The sequence below is a fragment of the Archocentrus centrarchus genome, chromosome 16 (genome assembly GCF_007364275.1).
Source record: "Archocentrus centrarchus isolate MPI-CPG fArcCen1 chromosome 16, fArcCen1, whole genome shotgun sequence".
NCBI classification, from domain to species: domain Eukaryota; kingdom Metazoa; phylum Chordata; class Actinopteri; order Cichliformes; family Cichlidae; genus Archocentrus; species Archocentrus centrarchus.
The window spans coordinates 33,970,941-33,991,966 of record NC_044361.1 but is presented as its reverse complement, the minus strand read 5'-3'; the positions used below and the strand labels follow the sequence as shown (position 1 = coordinate 33,991,966).

At 43.7% G+C, this 21,026-nt stretch overlaps 1 protein-coding gene across 1 annotated transcript in view; it reads left to right on the top strand.

The window, feature by feature from the left end:
* Positions 1 to 21,026, top strand: part of cpne4a (copine IVa) — a 100,346-nt gene that overhangs the window by 57,098 nt on the left and 22,222 nt on the right. The window contains exons 7-10 of the mRNA XM_030749479.1: positions 250 to 339; positions 7,895 to 7,993; positions 16,717 to 16,803; positions 18,879 to 18,938. Coding sequence (XP_030605339.1) covers positions 250 to 339; positions 7,895 to 7,993; positions 16,717 to 16,803; positions 18,879 to 18,938 — 336 coding nt within the window. The remainder of the gene's footprint in view (positions 1 to 249; positions 340 to 7,894; positions 7,994 to 16,716; positions 16,804 to 18,878; positions 18,939 to 21,026) is intronic.

Sequence of the window (21,026 nt, the reverse complement as noted above, 5' to 3'; positions counted from 1 at the left end):
AGCTATGATCTGCAACACAGGCAGAGTGTGTTTGTTAGCACGACCCACAGAGACACAACACACATTTCCAGGAAAAAGAGGAAAATTATTCTTTTTAGCCAGCCGCTCCCCTCAGAGTTGGTGCCACTTTCCTCAGCTTACATTAAGGACTGTAACGTGACTGAGAGCAGCTTCTTTCTGCGCGAGCTCCACTGAGACGCAGCAGCAGCTGTTTTTAGGCCTGACCTTGTATTTGTCTGTCTCTCTCAGACCGTCATGAATAACCTCAATCCTGTGTGGAAAACCTTCAAAGTTTCCCTCAACTCGCTCTGCAGCGGAGACCATGAACGCAAACTGCAGGTACACACACACACACACACACACACACACACGAGAACATGCAAACTCAATGCAGAAAGATTGCTGCCAGGATTTGAACCAGCAACTTCTCACTGTGAGCTGAGAGCGCTAACCACTGTGCCATTTAGATCTCTTCCAGAGACCTTACACTGACTTGTGTTCACTTCCTGGCAACTTTAACAAAAGCTTTAAAACCAAATACTGTGCAGACAGTTTCCTCCCTCTGAAAGTCAAAAGAGCATCATTTTAAGAAAGGTCAAAGGTGTAAAGTAGTAGAAGCTCTCCTGTTTGGCAGTAAATCACCTGCTCTGAAAACAACCAAAGGTCAGGTTTTGTCCCTTTACTGTGACCTGTTACACACCCTTTGTGTCCTCACAATTTACAAGCACACACAATCTTGTGTCTCTTGTGTCAGTCGATGGATGTTGTGGCTCCAGTCTAAATGCGGGCGTCTGATTGGCTGCAGGAGCCAGTCAAGCCTTTGACAGCAGTGAATCAAAACTTTTCTTTTTAGTGAAGCGGAAGAGTGAGCCTCCGTGCGTCTTTGGATATTTTCTGTTCTTTTTAACCTGGACCTGCAGCATCCGTCAGAACAGCTCAGAAACAGGACCAACAAATTTGTCCCAGAGATGGGAGGTTTTCACCTGACAGCTGAGGGACCCCAGAGGAACGCATCCATCATCACTCATCCTATCCGCTATTCACTATCTGCTGATTTTGACCCGAATTCCCTTCAATCAGTCACAAGAGCCAGAGGTTGGACCCCCTGTCAGCAGCACAGAGATGAGGTCTGAGGGAGTCAGTGACCTCTGGTGAAATGATCAGCAGCAGGACAGCAGGAAGTCCGGAGGTGAAACGGATCAGAGGAAATGATGAATTTGCAGACTGATGGAGGGACCTGAGGGCAGCCCGTGTTTCCAGAGTTTGATATTATTCCATACATCCAGAAATTTGTTTTCCATGTGAATCCCTGCAGAAAATCTCCAGGAGGACTTTTATTACTAGACTTGTAAACCTGTAATGCAATTTTGTAACGTGGTATAATGTTAAAGTTTACATCTTGTAGTTTTTGAAGTCAATTTCTGATTTTAATCTCATAAAATCAGAGTAGAGCCTCTGCTCTTCCACACTGATACGAGCCAGTGGAGAGTCAGCATCTGACTAAGATGCTACCTGGACGCCTCCTTGGTGAGATGTTTGAACCTGTTATTCTGTGAGTTTTCATGTACATTTATTTATATATATATAAACTAAATTTACAACATTAGATAATTTTCCTCCCTGAGTATTACCTCCCTCCTTTTTCTTTTTTTTTGAACATACAATCACAATCCAGAAATCATGTGGGAGGGGCTTCTGCCTCTCTGTGCCTGCAGGCACTGAGTGAGTAACATGGATGACGTATAGAATTACAAGCTAGAGCGTTTTTATAAGCACAGTGTCTCCTTAAGGTGTTCCCTCCAATCACAGATAAGCAAATATTATAACTGTGGCTTTAGAAATTACTGCTGGACATAATGATGGTCCAGTTAAGACAAGCAGAGGGAACTGTGGCTCAGGTGGTACAGCGGGCTTTCTGCTGATTTCAGGGCTGGCAGTTTAATCTCCGTCAGCTCCTGCTGTCCTCACTTGTTTGGACACGATGCTGAACCCTTCAATGATGGCGCCTCGTGTGCTCCATTTCATTTATTTGAATTAGGAAGAGAGCCAGTAAGTTCAGATTAGGCATCTAGTTTTTTGTTACCACGTCTGATACAGAGGTTCAGCACACACAGGAGTTAAAAAAAAACAAAACATGCAAATAAGCACCAGAATAGTTTTTGCACTAGTAAATCACACTAAGATTGATCAACAAAAATACATAAAAAATGCAAAAATAAGTCAGCAAACATACACAATCTGCCACTAATCCCTGGAGCCATAAAGACACAGGAGGTACTCTGAGCTGTAATCCTTACTGCTGGTGAGGAGCTGAGAATAACTCACACACACTCACATCAGCAAACAGGACAGGTAATATTAAAAATCACCTGCTGATATAAATCCTGCCTGAATGGAGGTTTGTTATCTATAATATGGGGACATTTTCATCAGGGAAACTTTGGATGTCAGGTTAAAGCTGCGCGTGGTAAATGAATAGGGATGAATTGTGAAGGACTTTATTAAATGGGGATCAGACTGAAGCAGACTTTGCAGCTGCTGGGTGTCACTTAGTGGTTTCCTGAAGTGAGACAAATAAAGGTGATTAATAACTGTCATCAGCGGCTTTAGCAGATTGAAGCAGGCTGTATTCTTCATGCGCATATTGCTCTGCTTCAGGGTGAAGACCTGCTGCTTATGGAAGCTAATTTAACACAGAGGCCAGTTACTGCAGCTTCACATCCATCACAGAGGAGAAAACCTCTCAAATTAAAACACCGCTCTGATATTAATGTTTTTATTTTTTAATTTTTCCAACGGGGAGGTTGTTTCTGAGACATGAGGACGGAGGTGAGGGAGGTTCACGGGACAAGAGCAGGTTACACAGAGCTTCAGTATCTCATAGCTCCAAACACAGGGACGAAGCTCAGAGATATCTGAAAGTTCACTGCTGTCATTGTTTGCTGTACAGCTAGAGTGGGAAGGTACTGGGGCTGGTAGGTTAACAGTATGATGCAGGCACACAACAGCTCACTGATCGACCTAATTTCCTGCTAATTACTTTTTAGTCTCTTTAGCCAAAAGACAGAAGAACAGGCATCAGGTTGGAGACACACAGCAGGCAGTGGTTCAAACACACGGTGCCATTGTGACAGGCTGAGCTCTAAGATCAAATCATCATTTTTTTTTCTGCTTCACATTGATGTATGAATCATTCAAGCATAAAAAGGCTCCTAACTCGAGGGATCAACCGGCGCTGTGTCGGCACACAACAGAAAACTTAGCAAAGAACCAGTTTTAAATTGTACCTTTAGGCACTTTTTTACAGCCTGCCACAGAAGCACATCATTTTACTGGTTCCTTCTATTGAATCTATGAAAAATGTTAACGATAGCACAGTCTGACAGCATAAAATAGGATTTTTGCACCAACAAGGTGATTCCCAGAGAGGTGTCAGCTGCAAACTTAGCAGTGTGCTTCAAAAAATCTGAGGAAACTGGACACATGGAGGACAGAAGAAGAAGTGTGAGGCCTAAAAGTACAGCAGAGGAACAAGACCTGAAAGTCCTGCTCTTCAGAAACAGGAACAAATCCAGCAAAGACCTGAAACAGGACCTGAGAGATGCATCTGGACCTTCAGCTGATTCATCTGCTCTTCACTGAAGCCTCACCAGAAATGGTCTCAGTGGAAGGGCAGCTATCAGGAAGCCATTCTAAAGGAAGGGAAACAAAGAGGACAGGCTGATTGGTTTAAATCCTCATCAGTGTGTACAAAGGAGGTCAGGAGAGGTCCAACAGTGAGTGTCATGGTTTGGGCTGCACCTCAGCCGGTTGTGTTGGAGATCAAAACTGATGACCTCATGACCTCAGAAAAGCACCATCAGGTTTTGATCCTCCGTGCACCATCATCACCAAAGATCTGATCGGCAGCAGCTTCATTTTTCAGCATGACAAGATTCAAACTCTGTTTTTGCCTTTTATGCTGTGTTTCTATGTATGTTTGCACATAGTTCCATAAACTGCTGCACTTATTAAGCTGTGAGAGGCGGCTAAAGACTTTTGCACAGTATTGTTTATTACTGGAGCCAAAGTCTTAATAACTCTATGATTATTTGGACATTGTCTGCTCTATTTTCATAGTAAAAAAAATTGTTTTTAACAAATAGGAACAAAAATGAAATAATTAAATCTACATTACTGTTAATATGGATGTTGAATTTTAAACACTGAAAGCTCCTGAGGTGCACAGAAGAATCACAGTATGATTCCTTTTATGTATCTCAAACATAAAAGCAACAATAAAGTAGCAAATGATCAAAAATGCTGAAGAAAGGGAAAAAAAGTCACCTGTGAACTCCAAACTTAAGAGCAAAACATTTAATATCAGCAGGCTAAGAAAGGAAGCGCTGAGCAGTCACAGCTTCCAAAGGCTCCCCGCATCAGCGTTATGTGACACCGGCTCCTGATTACTGACGTTAAAGGTGAGACAGAACATCACAGGTTTGAGGGTTTCGGTGATGAATCCTCTGAGCTGCTAATGTAGCTGAGTGAATGAAGCTGTGAGTGTGACAGCTCATTAAAACTCTCAGCGTGCTGCTTCTCAGGTGGATGAATAGAAAGCCACTGCAATCCCTTTTCTTCCCTTTAATCCCGCATGGCTCTGCTAATTTGTGTGAAGAGGAGGCTTTTACACAGCTGCTGCCATCTCTGCTGCTGCTCCTGATGTTCAGTATAATGAGGAGGGAAGGACACACGCATACATGCACAAATTTACATCCAGAGATAATCACTCCCAGCAATGCTTGCATATAAAAACAGATGCAGATTTATTCACACTTGACTCCAGATGTTCGTGCCCCAACCCTTCAGTAAACATGGACACATGTTTTTACCAAAGTCAAGTAGTTCTTCAAAGCTTTAATGAATGTTTTGGCTCATTATCTGCTGCCATGAATTCTTCTCCAGGAAGATCAAAACAGAGGGTGGAGCATCTCTCTGAAGGATGGGGAGTTACTTCTTTTGGCTCGTGCTTGAATCTCTGTGTGGGTTTGCTCTACTATGGTATCTTTCACCCTGTCCTGTTGCTCTCCTTGTGTTTCTAACACCAATCCCTCACCAGGATCCATCAGACTTTTCCACAGTCATCCACGGTGAAATGTGCTGAGCCCACAGGAGTGTTTGTCCTTGTTTCTGAGGATGTTCCTGATCTGATGATGATGGTGGTACCCATTTTTGGTCTGCCTGATCAAAATGTTCATCCCAGGGCATCACCTTAACCCAACCTAACCTAACCCAACCTAACCTTAACCCAACCTAACCTAACCTAACCCAACCCAAACAAACCTAACCTAACCTAACCTAACCTAACCTAACCTAACCTAACCTAACCTAACCTAACCTAACCTTAACCTAACCTAACCTAACCTTAACCCAACCTAACCCAACCCAACCTAACCTAACCTAACCCAACCTAACCTTACCTTAACCTAACCTAACCCAACCCAACCCAACCTAACCCAACCTGACTCGGGGAACACAACCACACGTTTTAGTGTTAAAAACCCAACACAAATGCGAAAGAACTGTCACTCACTCAGACAACGCTACAGTGGAATAAAGTCCGGTCCAGACTATATGTCATGGGATCTCTCAATCTCACACATCAGCTCGGACTTCCCCTGTAGGTCTGTTTGGACTTCCAAGTCCTTTGCCTTCGAATGCAGCACCCTCCCCCCCATCACTGATTCTGCTCATGATGTTACAGTACTTTTAGGCATAGCTGAGGTTCAGATGGTGTCCATTCTGGTCCCCTCTGATTTGCATATACAACAAAATGGCTCTATTTGATGCACTGGCTGAACCTTTGAGTCCACGTGCTTCAGCTTGCTCAGCAGGTCTAAGGTGCCTACATACACTAAGATTCATGCAATTTTTTCATTACATTCACTGTATGACAGGGATCTTATAAAGATATCAAATCTTACCAAAGATCCAGCCAGAGCACTAAAGGATCCATAAATCTGGTATTAGGCAGCAGCTTTCTGCTGGAAACTTGAGGCACATGGTGAACAACAGCTGCAGTAGTAGTCACCTGAATGCTGGTTCAGTGGAAGCAAGCAACTGAAGCAGGTCTGACCTTTGTAGCAATCATGATTAACACCACTAATCTGCTTCAGTTTGAGACATTTTACATGTCAGAACTTTATAAAATCCTCAAACTGTGAATATTTCCAGGTTTACATGAAAGTTTCAGTGTAATCCCTCTGAATATGCACTCATAAAACAATTGACTTTTCCTTCTGTTTGTCCTCATAGAACTCTAATTGGTCCTCACAAAGATAGATGGATGCACCATAAATGGCCCACTTGTTCTCCTGCATGAATATATGAAAAGATTAAACCAGCAGAGTAGAACTGGAACAGGAGACTCTCTCACTGTGTGTGTGTGTGTGTGTGTGTGTGTGTGTGTGTGTGTGTGTGTGTGTGTGTGTGTGTGTGTGTGTGTTTGTAAATTCATGCAGTCGTGCTCTTCCTCTCCAGCTCACAGACTGTCAGCGCTCCTCTTCACCTCCTCCGATCTATTTTTCATGAGCGCTGTCAAACTGTCCTGGATTCAGTCCTCCGTCTCTTTTCGTTTACTTCCTGTTGCTCGTTCTGGTCCTGGTGCTGCCAGTCGGAGCTGTCCACTCGCTCCGCTGGGAGGACTCATCGTGTGGACAGAGCCTCCAGCTGGGCTTCTCTTTGAAGTGCAGGACAGTGCGGTTTAGCTCGGGCTCGACACATCCTCATTTTTATTTCATATCCTAACAGTGACGCTCCAGATTTACATATTAATGAGCATGAGCGTCTGTTTTCATCATATCACCAAACCGCTGCGGCATCTGTTAAATTTAACTTTGTGTTTAAGTCAACGTTTCTTTTGTTTTACAGTTGCAGTGTCTCAGAATTAGCTCATATAATTCAGATGGAAACATGGATGAATTCTCCTGAATATCTTTCTGTCTTCTACACCTTCTGTTTTTCTGCTGTAGTCCTCCTTTAATATGTGGTCAGGTATCTTCATAGTTCATGAACTAAGCTCCCTGATGGGGGATTCTTTGGGAATTCCCTTGAAGCAGATTTTTCATTATGAATATTTGGCAGTTTTCTTTGGCAGAACCTTGACATTATAAGCCGTTTGGCAGGTGTTCAAATAAGAGTAATTTCAGTATGTCAACAACACGTATTTTTCTTTGCATCTTCCCACAAAATGCAGCTGAATCAGGAGCTTCTTTGCTCGAGGACAGCAAACTTTGAAAGGGGCAAACTAGACTGGAGCTTTAACATCCACCGGATCACTGGCAACCTGAACCCTGACCTTTCAGTTCAATTGAAAACAAACATTTTGAATGTTTGTGGTTTTTAACGGTTGCACCAGACTAACATTTGGTCCCCCAGAGAGAACAGGTCGACACATTAACAGGAAAAACAAGCCAGAAATATGCTAATGTGTGATACTTGGTGTAGAGGCTGTGACAAACCTTCCCTCTTATGAAGAACACAGCCAGCTGGAGTTGTCTACAAACCTTTGTCAGCTCATACTTCAGCTCTGGGCTCAGTGTTTTCCTTGTTTGAATTTGCTGAACAAGCTGCGACCTAAAAACAACAAGAACAAAACAACAAAAAAAATCTCCCTCAATTCAAGGCAAAGCCTCCAATTAATTAAAGGAGAGAAGCTTTGAGGGTTATTTTGGTAAATGAGCTTTGTCTTCAATACCAGCACACAAAGTCTGAGGACAAACAGAGGCATCGGGGCATAACCTGATCCCTGTTAATGAAACTTATTACTGTAAACATCAGACTGGGACGTAATGAAGGTGGAATCTGATCTCGGATCATTCAGATTGAATGTGTTTCTGTTTTTTTGTCCGCTCAGTGCACCGTATGGGACTGGGACTCAAATGGGAAGCATGACTACATCGGTGAGTTCGAGGCCACGTTCAAAGAGATGAGAGGAGCCATCGACGGTCGACAGGTGAGCTGCTGTCCTCTGAAGTATTTGTCTCTGAGCAGCAGCAGAAGCTGCAAAATAACGTTCACACACACTGGTGTGTTTGTTTCCGGTGTGCGTTAGTGTGTTTTAAATGGAGTTGTGTTTGCTGACTTTAATGCGCATCTATTAAAGGAATAATTCATATTGAGCGTTCTGTTTTCTGAGAGTGAGTATTTGAAGTGTGACGTCCACTGACTGTTTCTGTTGTAAACCCAGATGGAGGATTTAAAAAGGAAAACCAGTCCCATTTCTGATTAATGATATTAACCTTTGAATAATGCAGAGTTGTGCAACTACACTGTCACCTCTCCAGGGACAGGCTTCATGGGGTCCCCACCACTGAACCCAACCTGGGAGTGGGGCTGGGGATACTGGGGGTCTGAGCCACAGCCTGTGGAGCCTGTGCTAATAACGGCTCAATCGCACTATAAAAAAAGACGGCAACCTTCATGTGGCCAGGAAAAAAACAAAAACATTGGTGGTCACCTGCTGATTGCAGTGAATTTTTTCACATCACAAATAGTTGCTGCAAACAGCTGGTGGCCCAGAGTCTGAGCGTGCACCACTCTGAACCTCTGAGTGACAGCTTGTGATCACGAAGCGACTGCGATCACTCTCAGACAGACTGATGAAGGTTCCTAATGAGTCAGATCTTTTTTCCTGCTGGGAAGGAGCTGCTGTGGTCCTCGCTGCAGACCACAGACACGCCTTCCTTGATGGCAGGGGCCTCTTTCAGCAGGATAATGCTCCATTCATTGTTCAGGAAGTGTTTTCCTCAGACCTTAATCCAAGCAAGCACCTGTTGGATGTGCTGGAAAAACCAGTTCATTCTATGGGAGCTAATGCCTTACACCACAGACACCTTACACCACAGACACACCACAGACACCTTTAGAGCACAGTGGAATCCAGAGGACTCGGCAGGTGGGTTTAATGTTTGATGCCTGATTTGTAGCTCCTGGTCATATGACACTGTGCATTTAGAAACTTCTAAAGCAGCTCTCATGCAGTTTTCCTGCTGTTGGAGCAGCTACAGTAGATCCCGTTAATATTTAATTTGCAGGTAAAAAGTGTTGCTGTGTGGTTGGAGGCAGTTTGACTCCTCTGGCAGTGAAACACCGTCCTGAAGGAGAAAGCTCCCTGAGAGGCAGGTATCCGTTCACCCTGTTTCTCCTTCAGCTATTCAATCAATTTAATGGCTCAGTGAGAGTCAGACTGAGCGACACCACAGCTCACACACTGTGACAAACCACTGCAGTTACACAGTAAGACACATTCACTCACAGACACTCCAAGAGACAACGAGGCAGCCTTCAAGCATCTTATATACTGTATTTGGCAGTTTATAAGGGGAATCAGTGAATGTGTGAAAGCCCGTGCTCTGGATTCAGTGCATCTGCTGCTGTAAGGAGGATTTTGATTATTTTAGGGTGGGAAGAACTGATGATTTTTTTATTTCTCTAATTTCTTTCAAACTTTCCAAGTTCCAAGTTTGTAAGTTCCTCATATGCAGTTGGTATTTATTTCTAAATTCCAGTAACATTTCCAAGGAAGTCTTTTGTAACTCACTACTAATAAATTTTAGTTGTGACTTTTCCAGAGGTGGAACAGCTGGTAACGCTGCATTTTGAAGATGTTACATTTTCCAGACTTGAGCTGCTTATTTAATCCACAAGGGTTTGACACAGCAGATGGATTTATGCCAGATGCCCTTCCTGAGCTTTCCAGGCATTTTCCTGACAATATCCTCCTAAATATCAATTCCTCAAAATAACATCAGCTATCTAGGTATAGATTATCCATTTATGGGGAAAGAAAACTATAGAAATCCCACCCATCAGAAGATCCATGTAACTCATTATATGGCATTTACAAACAAATGAAGCTTGATTTTTCAGAGTCGTCCCTTTTCTCAGATTTTTTTTTAACTCTCCATCCTTCAGTCAGCTTCATCAGGTCACCAGACCACGTCAGCTGGGTGTAGGTTCTGATGCAGCTCGCCATCGTTCTGCTTCTTGGTCAAACTGCCGTCAAGAGTCTGGAGGCGTTTTGGCTCATTGTACTGAAAAATTAATGGCGGTCCTGCTCAGCTGAGACCCGATGGGATGGTGTTACTCTGCATAGTGTTGCTGCACTTTCACAGCTCCTCCTTCATGCTTCATGGTGGGAACGTGCAGACATGCAGATACTCCAGTTGCCCAATTAGCAAATGGATAAATTAATAATGAAGTAACTTTATCTATACTGGATAAAATGGGAAAAACAGCCTGACCTATAAATGATGAGTTATAACAATTAACTTATTATAATTAGTGGCAGTGGCGCAGTGGGTAGGTGTTTGCCTTGCAGCCGGAGGGTTGCTGGTTTGAGCCCCTGTCCCTGCGCTGCGTTGTGTCCTTGGGCAAGACACTTAAACCACATTGCCTAACAGTCTCTGGCTGCATGACCACAGATGCTCGCCTCTGGATGAGTGATCTGGAACTATCATTTTGTTGTGTGCCTTGCGCACACAATGACAATGAGCTGAATCTAACATAATGTGATTTATAGTGTGTCTCATGTGGGTGTTTTTACTAAAGTAGTACAAACTAAAATCTGAGTTTTATGTTTGTACTTTGTTTGTGAAGTCATTGATTGCAATAGTTAAACTGAAGTGTCCAACAGACGGCTCAATAGAGCCTTCAGGGCATCTCATAGAATCTCAACCAGCTTCTGGACCTGCGTTACCCTCCCTCGAGCTAAACACATTAGAACCCAGCAGGCTGAAGCCAAAACGACCTGATCTTTATCGGGTCCTGCAGCACCAGGTTCTCCATAAAAGGGCCAATTAGCAGCGAGACCACCCTTGTAACGTGCTCCTCCGGGACTGAAGCGCTGCCGAGGTTATTTAGGCAGCCGGTGTGAAGTGATTACCCCGATAGCTAATGAATACACAGCTGTCGAACAGAAAGTCTGCTGCAGAAACGAGTCAACCGCTAATTAAAGTGCTCTCTGATTGTCCGTTAACTCCATTCTGCTTACAAACACTTTGGTGGTGGGTTTTCTCTGGATGCTCCCAGAAGATGACAACACATAGTGGAAAACACATGAGAAATCCGAGAGCTGAGGAATCCTCAGCAGAGCCACACTCTGTCTCATTATCATTGACAAGGAGCTGAACATCTTCAGCTTAATGATCCTGTCTGACCATCCTGTCTTCATTAACCCAGCCATCAGTTACCTTTTTTCAAAAAGAATCTGATATCGCTGTTTGAGTCTCAGCAATACAGTCCAAACCACTGAAAACAAAAGAGGAGTATTTCCACTGACAGTAATTTATATTTGACAGCATGCCCAATATTAAGCATAAAATACTGAGTAACTCACAGACAGCATGAAGAGGAGGAGCTGGGTGGTGGGCTGCAAAGCAGACTGTGGACAGGCTAGAGTGGCTTAAAGGTGTGAAGCCTTGTATTCAGTTTGGATTGGATGCATAGACGACTGAGCCATGAGCTGATGTTGCCTTGCTTTGAGATCAGCTGTTCAGCTGCATAATATTCTGTCTTTAGTCTTTAGATGACACTACATCACATCAGGATATGATTCACTAACTGCTTTTAAACATGCTTTCCACAAACACCACAGACTCTCTATACCAGCGTTCTCGTAGCTCTTAAGTGTTGGTTCATACAGTCTTTTCAGCCCCCATAGTTGTCACAATTAAAAAAAGGTAACTAAATTCTGGTCTCACTGTTATGCTGTAGTTTTACTAGCTAAGGTATGAATGCACTGCATCAAGAAAGAAAATTCCTGAGTTGTTTTTGGAAACAGAAATCTTCTTCATTGCCACAGGACAGGAGGAGAACTTGTTAAACTCATACAGAGAAAGCAGAAAGAGCAGTGCCTTCAGTCCCGTGTGGAAACCTCCACTCTCTTCCTCTGCTTTTTACCCTTTTTTTTTTAACTTATTGGCCTCCTTCCTCAGTTGACAGCTTCCTCCTGACCAGTGACACAGAAACAAGAAACCCCCCTGAGCTGAGGCCTCCAGGGAGCTCTCTGTTCCTCTCATCCATCCTCCATCCCGACACAACTAGAGTCTTAACCGCCATGAGTCACCTGGTCTCCATGGGTATGAGCGATGGAGTCGGAGCGAATCCTCAGCGGTCTTGTTTGGGGAGCTGAAGGATTGTGTTTTGCTTGCAGGGACTGTGGTTAATGCTTCTGTCTAACAGGCCTCATGCACCTTAAAGCTGTACCTCCCCAGGAAGCTGTTCTAATTTCTTAGTGCTTTAGTTTAGTTATTTGTTATTCGTAGCAGTCCCTGGTTTATTTAATGTTGATATGGTTTCATGTGTTTTCTCCTTGGTGTACATAGTTTTTCTGGTTCCATTTTTTTAGAGTCCCCCCCCCCCTTGTGTCCAGCCCCCTCTGTTCAAGTCTTGTCAGTGTCTTCCCTGTTTTGTTATCACATCCTGTTTTTTCTGTGAGGCAGCAGTCTTTGTGCTTTGCTTTGAGTTTCATTTCCTGTGTCTTGTTTGTTGTGATTCTGCTCACCTGTGCCTCATCCTCCCCAGCTGTCTCACTCTCCTTGATTACCTGGTGTGTGTGTATTTAAGTCTCAGTATTCCTTAGTTCATTGTCACCTTGTTGTCTATGTTCCCTGCAAGCTGTGTGTACCGTTGTGTTGATGTCTCCAGTACCGCCTTGACTCTGGGATTTTGATATTTTGTGTTTTGGATATTAAATGAAGACTCAGCATTAAAGCTGCACTTTGAGTTTAAGTTTTTTTTTTGCATTTTTGGCCACAGCGGCTTTTTGTGACAGTGGAGAGAGACAGGAAATGGGGGAAAGATACAGGGGAAGACATGCGGGCAAATTGGCGATGGGTCCGGACGCGAACCTGCGCCGCCCGCACCGCAAAGCGGCATATGTATGCGGTCGCTGGCTTCACCACTAAGTTTGTTTGCCTCTGTGTCCTACATTTGGGTCCAGCTCTGCCTGCCACACAGCCAAGACCTGATAATATGTTGATCAAGAAGCTGCAGAGAGGCGTGTAAGACTGCAACTCTGCTTCCTGGTCTCAACCCTGGGTAGTCACGTTTTGGTGGTAAATTCTGCCAGATTTCTAGAAATGAGAGCTGCTCCATCCAAAGTGGGATGGATGCCGTCTCTCCTAACAAGACCAAGTTTTCCCCAGAAACTTTGCCAATTATCTATGAAGCCCACGATTCAAGGAGAACATGCGGCTAAACGTGTCGATCCTGGTCCGATCAGGGAGGGGCCCAGAGAAAACTGGATTAGAGCTACAATTTTATCAATAAGATTTAAGACTTAAAAATTACACAGCTTATAGATATGGTATCACTGATCTGTGATCATAAAAATGGAAAGCCACTAACAGAACAAAGTATCTGGTTAAGTTCAGGCACTGAAACAACTTGGTTAGATTTAGAAAAAGACAGTGCTTTGGGTTCAAATATGTCCCTTCATAACATTAACTGTGACACCGGCACATTGCATGTAGTTATCCTTTACAAGTGTCTGTGAGTTATCATATGGGAGCGTCTCATTGCCATAAACCTGATGTTTCACAGCCCCGATGCCAAAAGGCATCTTGTGTGTATTTTTAAGACTCCAGGTGCTCTGGAGCCCCACTATAAGATGCATCAGGACACTCTCCGTCCTGCACCAGAAAACATTTTTGAGATGTTTCTGTGTCAGTCTGCTCTTCTCAGTGCAGATGTTCACGGCCCTGGAGAAGTCATTTAAAGCTGGACACTACAGTTTCCTTCACTTTCCTTCAACCAGTAAACAGCATGGGGTGTGAACATGTTGGCTGAGAAGAGAATCAACACAGATAATGGAAACCAAAGTAAATACATTTATATAAAAACATGTCAAAAACTGCTGTTCAAGAGTCCACAAATCTTCAGCTCAAAGGGAGAGAGTCATTAAATGCTATTAATTATTATTATTCATAAAACTAGTAATGCATTGATCCCCTTGTCCCATTAAAATCTCAAGTTCACGTTTTAAGAAGCTTAAATTGATTATTTAGGTCTTTAGTGATTGGAAAAGAGTAGATCATTTTTTTAAGCACAAATATCAAATCAGTGCATGTGTCCGTGCAGGTTCTCAGTCATCAGGGTTATGGTGGTCTCTGAAGCTCCAGACACTCAAAGCAATGAGGTTTTCCCAAAATACGAGATGTACCGTATTTTCCGGAGTATAAGTCGCACTTTTTTTCATAGTTTGGCTGGGGGTGCGACCTATACTCCGGAGCGACGTATATGTGACATTTATAACACATGAACCAAAATACTCCAGCCACTTGACATCTCCGTGAACCGGAGCTTTAAGGCAGTCTTGCGTAACCTGTGGGCGCAGTGGATGATGGATGGAGAGCACAGCTTAACGGCAACTGGGAGAATGCGCCACCCAACTTTCCTGGAAGTCATTGGATGGATCAAGAAAACATGGGCTTCAGTGACAAACCATCCTGTTGGGATTCAGAAAGGCTGGAATAATTGGAACTGCAGCTGACGACGAGTCTGACTAACGTGACACAGAAGAGGAAGCGGCGCTTCGTCTACGGAGTGTACGGAATTGTTTAGAAGTGACACCGAGGATGAAGAATTCAATGGATTGATGGTTTGGTTAACTTGTTAGTATGTTCTTTATGCTATGGTTATCTGAATAACTTAATGTTACGTTAACATACTGTAGCGATTCTCTTAGTTAGAGAGCGTGTTGATGTTGTGGGATTTCGGACTGTTCGGGAGGTTCGTGACGGCAGCATGGAGAGAGAGAAAAAGACCGAGAGCTTGCCTGTGTGTGTGTTGCTGTTCCGCTGTTGTAGTTGTGGTTGGCGTGGCTGTGGCCTACAGCAGCCGTTTTTCTGTTAATAAAGACGACCTTTGTTGTGAATATCGCCGACTTTGGAAGTGTGTTTACAACGTTAACATACCGAACACGTGTTCGTTGTGCGTCATGTAGCTGAATGTGCTACGTTAGCATAACGTAGGTGTAACCGTGTTCGTCCTGTTCTTTAATCCATTATTATTTTAAATTGCCGTTCAAGATGGAATTTCTGCTCTGAGTCTCTGATTCTATCAACCCCCCCCCCCCCCCCCCCCCCCCAAAAAAAGTGCGACTTATAGTCCAGTGCGACCTATATATGTTTTTTTCTTCTTTATTATGCATTTTTTGGCTGGTGCGACCTATACTCCGGAGCGACGTATAGTCCGAAAAATACGGTAGTCTGCACCTTGTGTGTGTGTGTGTGTGTGTGTGTGTGTGTGTGCTCTGCAGAGTGCTGCTGCATGCAGTTCACACACAGTGTGAAACTAAAGTTTAGAGTAATGTTAAATAACACAACCTGACTGCTGAGTCACATTAACGCCTGTGCCAAAGAGGGCGATTCAGTCTGACCAGATCACGTCTGAACTTGATGTTGGACATTGTTGAACTCTTTGGAAGCACGTTTTTGACTTTAAGTTATTTATTTAGATACCTTGCCTCACGTAATTAATATTTTTTCTGATTATTAATATTCTGTGATAGAGGAAATGTGCAATACTTTAATAGATTAAATCAGTTTCCTTTCTCATTAGCATGTGCAGGGTTTGACTTTTAAGCTTACAAACATACTGAGAATGGTCGTAATGTGTGCTCAAACAGATGTTTGAATCAAATGTCAGACATTTTTACGTTTAGCAGTTATTGTTTGAGTTGCAGCTGCAGCAGTGAGCTCACACAGTAAAGGACATCCAGGAGGAAACAGGAGAACAAGCCTGCTGCTCGGTTGAGTCTCAGTAGGTTTTCGTGTTTCCTCACCTGAACTGTGATTGATTCAACAGGTTTCCTCCTATGAACAAAAGCTGCAGCAGCTACATGCTGAAATGTTCAGCTTGTTATATTTACCCTGTGGAGTAAACCCTGTGTTACAGCAGTTATTGATTTGACATTAAAATGAGGATGATTGATGGCTTACTAACGCTGTTTGAATGAACTGTTATCGTCTCACCGCGGAGGCACCTGGAGGCTTCTGTTACGAAGTCACCTGAGCAGGTGATCGGGAGCGGCGGCTGAAGGCTGTTTGCTTCCATCAACAAACTGCCGTTCATCCCACGCAGCCAAGACACAGACGTGTGTGTAACATTATGAAACTCACACTCTGATTTACCTGAGGAGGAATAGTGGTTCACCTGGAAGAAGCAGCAGCAGCAGCTGCTGGTGTCTGTTAACTTGAGCCGAGTTTATTTAAAACTCAACAAATAATTATCTGATCGCACACCGAGTCAACACGAAACAGCGTTAAAGGAATCTTAATAATCATGCTGATATAAGCTGCTGGGTGCCGCCGCGTGATGCTCTGACTTCTGCTGCGTTTACAGCCACACTCTTCCTTGCAGAATTGTTTTAATTCAGCGGCACTGGAGGGTTTTCCAGCATGAATGCCTGTTTAAGATCTGATTTAAGTCCAGACTTTGACGAGGCCGCTCCTAAAGCCTCGTTTGGGTTTGTTTCTCTGAGCCGTTCAGAGGTGGGCTTGCTGGGGTGTTTCGTGAGCTTGAACTGAAACATGACTTTTTCACACAGGACAGGCAGGTTTGGATAACTTTTTCTCTTAATAAAGGAAATCATCATTTAAAAACTGCATTTACTCAGGTTGCCTTTTTAAAATTTGAGGTGAAAATGACCTTTTTTGTCTCTGTGTGTTGCAGGTGCAGTGGCAGTGCATAAATCCCAAATACAAAGTCAAGAAGAAGAACTACAAGAACTCTGGGATAGTTATTCTGAACCAGTGCAAGGTGACTGACATCTACACGTTTTTCTGCTCTGTAATTTCTGACTTAAACAATTTAAGGCTGAAAAAATTCCTCCGTTTTCTTTTCCTCGCTGCCTGTCTTGTTTTTCTTGGCAGCTGATGGTGGCTTCTGCCTGACAGACTCTTAGAAGAACCAATTATGTAGCACTGAACAGGCTGACTTACCTGACATTTCCTGCCAGACAACACTGAATGGGGTTCAGATAGAGCGAGGGTAGTCTGGGGAATACTGCCGCTCAAGGAAAGCCAGATAACATTTAGCCTGATGCCACTCCACATGTGAAGAGCTCCTACTTCAAAGTGATTTAACAGCCATTGGAAAAGAATGCCGCAGAATGAGGTGTAATACAACACAGAAACAAATTACTGCTGCTCCAAAGCTGCGAGGTAATTTACACTTGATCGATGGAAGAGGAAATGAGACCAAATGCTTTAAGAACAGGTCCGTTTAGAGGCCGGATCCAGGAGCCGACGGCAGGCAACAGCCTTCCATCCATCCTGCTTCAGCGGATATTTAAAGCTAATCCAGCTGCAGAGACACGAAGGGATCTCAGTCTGTCAGAAGAACCGAGGCTGCACTCAGACGCCAGTCAGAAGCGAAATGAGGACCCCTGCAAAATGGGTTTTTGAATCTTCTGAGCCGCTGCTATTTGTGTGTAAATTGAACGTGTTACCGTGTGTTATCCTGGTGTGTGGCAAGGTTCATGGACATGACTCAGTGTCCTTTTCCTTCTGTTTTACAAGGAGCGTTCAGAAAGTTCTGCAAATTTATCTGATCTCCTCTGCATGGCCATCCCCTTTCACTTATCCATGTGCAGATCCTTGCACATGGATAAGTGAATCCTGCACAACAAATTTGAAGTTCTGCTTCAAACTGACTCAAATTTCATGTTCAGTGCTGGTGATTAAAGCTGAGTCTGTGGTTTAAACAGCAGATTTCATAGTAAAAATCTGCTGTAAAGAATCCCAAAGGTTGTGCATGAGGACAGAAATCATTCATGCATTCACAGGATGTTGCACCATGAATTCACCCCCCCAGGGTCTGATTGTAGAGCTCTCCTATAAAGTGTCTGCCAGTGCCGACCTCCACCTTTGATGAGCCAGTGCACCGGACCCCATCGCCATCGGCAGGTGGTAGGTCCACTGGAGGGCTGCGGGGTTTCAAAACTGGCCTGCCCTCAGCTCATGCAGAAGATGATTCTCTCACTTCAGATCACATGTAGAAATAAATCATGGACTTTATATGGTATAAAAGATGACTGAAGCCACCAGACCATCATCATTATGTTCAAATCACTTTGTGCCTTTTTCTTTAAAATTCCAACTTTGTTTTTCATTTTTCTAAAGAAGAAACTACAGGTGGAAAAGACCCGAGAGACTCTTTGTGCAGTCATTGTCATTAACTTTATTAAGAAACATAGTGTGAAGGAATTCTCTGAGCATCACAGATTTTCCATCAAGGTAAATGTTTATGAAAAGGTAATTTAAAATTTTTTTGGACTATTCAAGTGAAACCCTGGAGCTAAAACACAGGGTAGCTGGAAGGTCCACGCACAGTTAAAATGATCTGGCAGAGGACTGAGGTAGATACACGGCTGAAATACACACAGGAGGCAATTAGATGCAGGTGAAACGAACAGGAGCAGGTAACCACAGGAGGGCAGGGAGGAGGAGCTTCTGAAACAAGAGACAAGTCACGCATCAGTCTAGGTCCTCACAAACAGCTCCTCCTGCTCTCATTCATCACTCGATATATTTTCAATCAAAATCATCAAACATGTTCAGATAAAACTGTGAGGGTTTAAGGATGCTGGTTGTGTTTCTCTGAATCACTTTGCTGAAATGAAATTATATCAGGATGATTGCACAATAATAAGATGAGAAACTCAATTACAGCTGGGTCACACACAAAGGTTGTTCACCTGTGTCAGTGTAACGGGATGCTGCTAATCAGCTGGCGCACAAACAGCTGATGAAAGATGATGAAGTGTCAGTGAAAGTGTGTGAAGTGATGTTGCAACCTTTAAATATTTAAAGTGGCTGTTTTTCTGTCTGCAGATCATCAAGATGCACTCGTTCCTGGATTACATCATGGGAGGCTGTCAGATCCAGTTCACTGTGAGAGCGCGCGCACACACACACACACACACACACACGACCCTTAACTTGGGCCCAAACAACAAAGACCATCTCAAAGTGAAGACCGATGTAAAAAGTCCTCTTTGGGTCTAAAACTGTGATTGATCCTCACAAACATAAACACACACACACACGCACGCACGCACACACACACACACACACACACACACACACACACACACACACACACACACACACACACACACACACACACACACACACACACACACACTCAGGTTGTATCCGGGTCGTCACCCTCCTTCTTTTTTCTGTCCTCTGGTATGTTCTCAGTTCTTGAAGCATCTCTGTTGTTACCATGGAAACAGTAACCAAGGCAACACATTCAGGAGCCTCTGTGTCCCAGTTATCACCTCACTGGGCTCTCACTGGGCTCTCACTGGGCTCTCACCAGTGAAACCGGTCTGAATGACCGAGGAGAGTTTCAGAGGTGCTGATAATGAACCCTCAGGTCTGCAGGTTTGAAGGAGGCTGGATTTCAGGTTCATCGAGGTCTTGAAAAAGATGGAATTTTACGTATAAAGCTCTTTAATACTTTTCTATCCAATCATAAAAATCAGAAATATCTATGTGACCAGTGCGCTGGCTTCATAATGATCTGTGGTTTTTGGTACAATGTCCTTCTTGAACCTTCCAGAAAGAGAAAGTTCACACAGAAGAAAAGTCTGAAGTTCTTCTTTCAGCCATTAAATAAACTAAATGTTCTTGCGTTTGACTCACGAGGAGACCTCTCACTCTGCGGTCCTTTCTCACCATACTGAGCTAAGTGATAAAGACAGTGAGCAAACTGCAGCAGGCTTCAGGTTTGTATCAGAGTCCAGAGAAGAAAGCAGCACAGAAGTCACACGCAGATGTCCATAAGTGGCATAAATATGTTGTTTAGATTTTTTAAAATGGCCATTGTGCAGCTGTCAGATCGCAACCAAGTAACCAAATTAGTCAAAGGTCATATTAGCAGAAAGAATGCAGCTGCTTTCTGAATTGCAGTAGTATGAACACTATTTGTTGTGTAACCTCAGGGACAGGCATGGCTGTGTGTTGGTCCACAGCTTTGCAGACGGTTGTTTACAACTTGCAGCTGTTTACCGTCGGTGTGCCGAAGGGTACTTCTGTTTGTGCTGCTGTTGGTCCTGCAGCCTCCTGAGATGAAGTCATAACATACAAAAACAGTGTTAAAAGCATCGAGCTGCAGTGCATGCTAGAAGGTCTTAGGCTGAACGTGGGGAAACCACAGAGGTTTTAACTGTTTCAGAGAAAGTAAACATTTAAACGCATAATTAATAACCAAACACAAATATGTGCTTTAAGTAAATGAACTAACTGTCTTACCAGCTCTGATTGGAGGGATAACTGTGATGGTTCAGCCTGGTTTTCAGGATCTGGCTGTCTTGGATTTGGCTCAGTTTGCTCAGCACGTCCAGTTTTACCATAAAGGTGTCTGAGTGTGTCGTATTGTTTCAGGCCCTGGGGTGAAGATTAAAATCTCCATTCACACCCACAAACAGAGGAACAACACATCCACACCAAACACAGAAAACACGTTTTTCCTCCTTTGTTTCCTTCTTGCATGTTTGTATAAATCAGAGGAGAACTGACTTCAGTCCCTTAAACATCTTCAGAGACTCAAACACGACGTCGTGCTGCTGTTAACACATGTAAACATGTAAGAAAGCTGCGGCGCCTCCTTCAGCGTCTGCTTCAAACTTTAAATGTTTCATCATCACAGTCTCGGCTGTTCTCTGCAGCCTGCGAGCCGCTCAGGAGAAGACGAGCGCTTCCTCTCTGAGGTGTCTGTGTGTGTTTGAAATGAGTTGTCACACACTCACTTAACATATAAATAAGTGAGGGAGCTGAATGGGAGCCAGAGTGAGGCAGGAGTGAGGTGTGTTCTCTTCTCTGCAGCAGTGTGTCGAATCAGCACTTTGTTGGTTTTCTCCGGAGGAGACTGCAGGCTCGCGGTGACTGTGGAAACTCTTTGTTTACACAGTCACCGTGTCGTGGAGGAAGACGCCATGTGTGACGGGCACATTTGACATATTTCAGTGATCC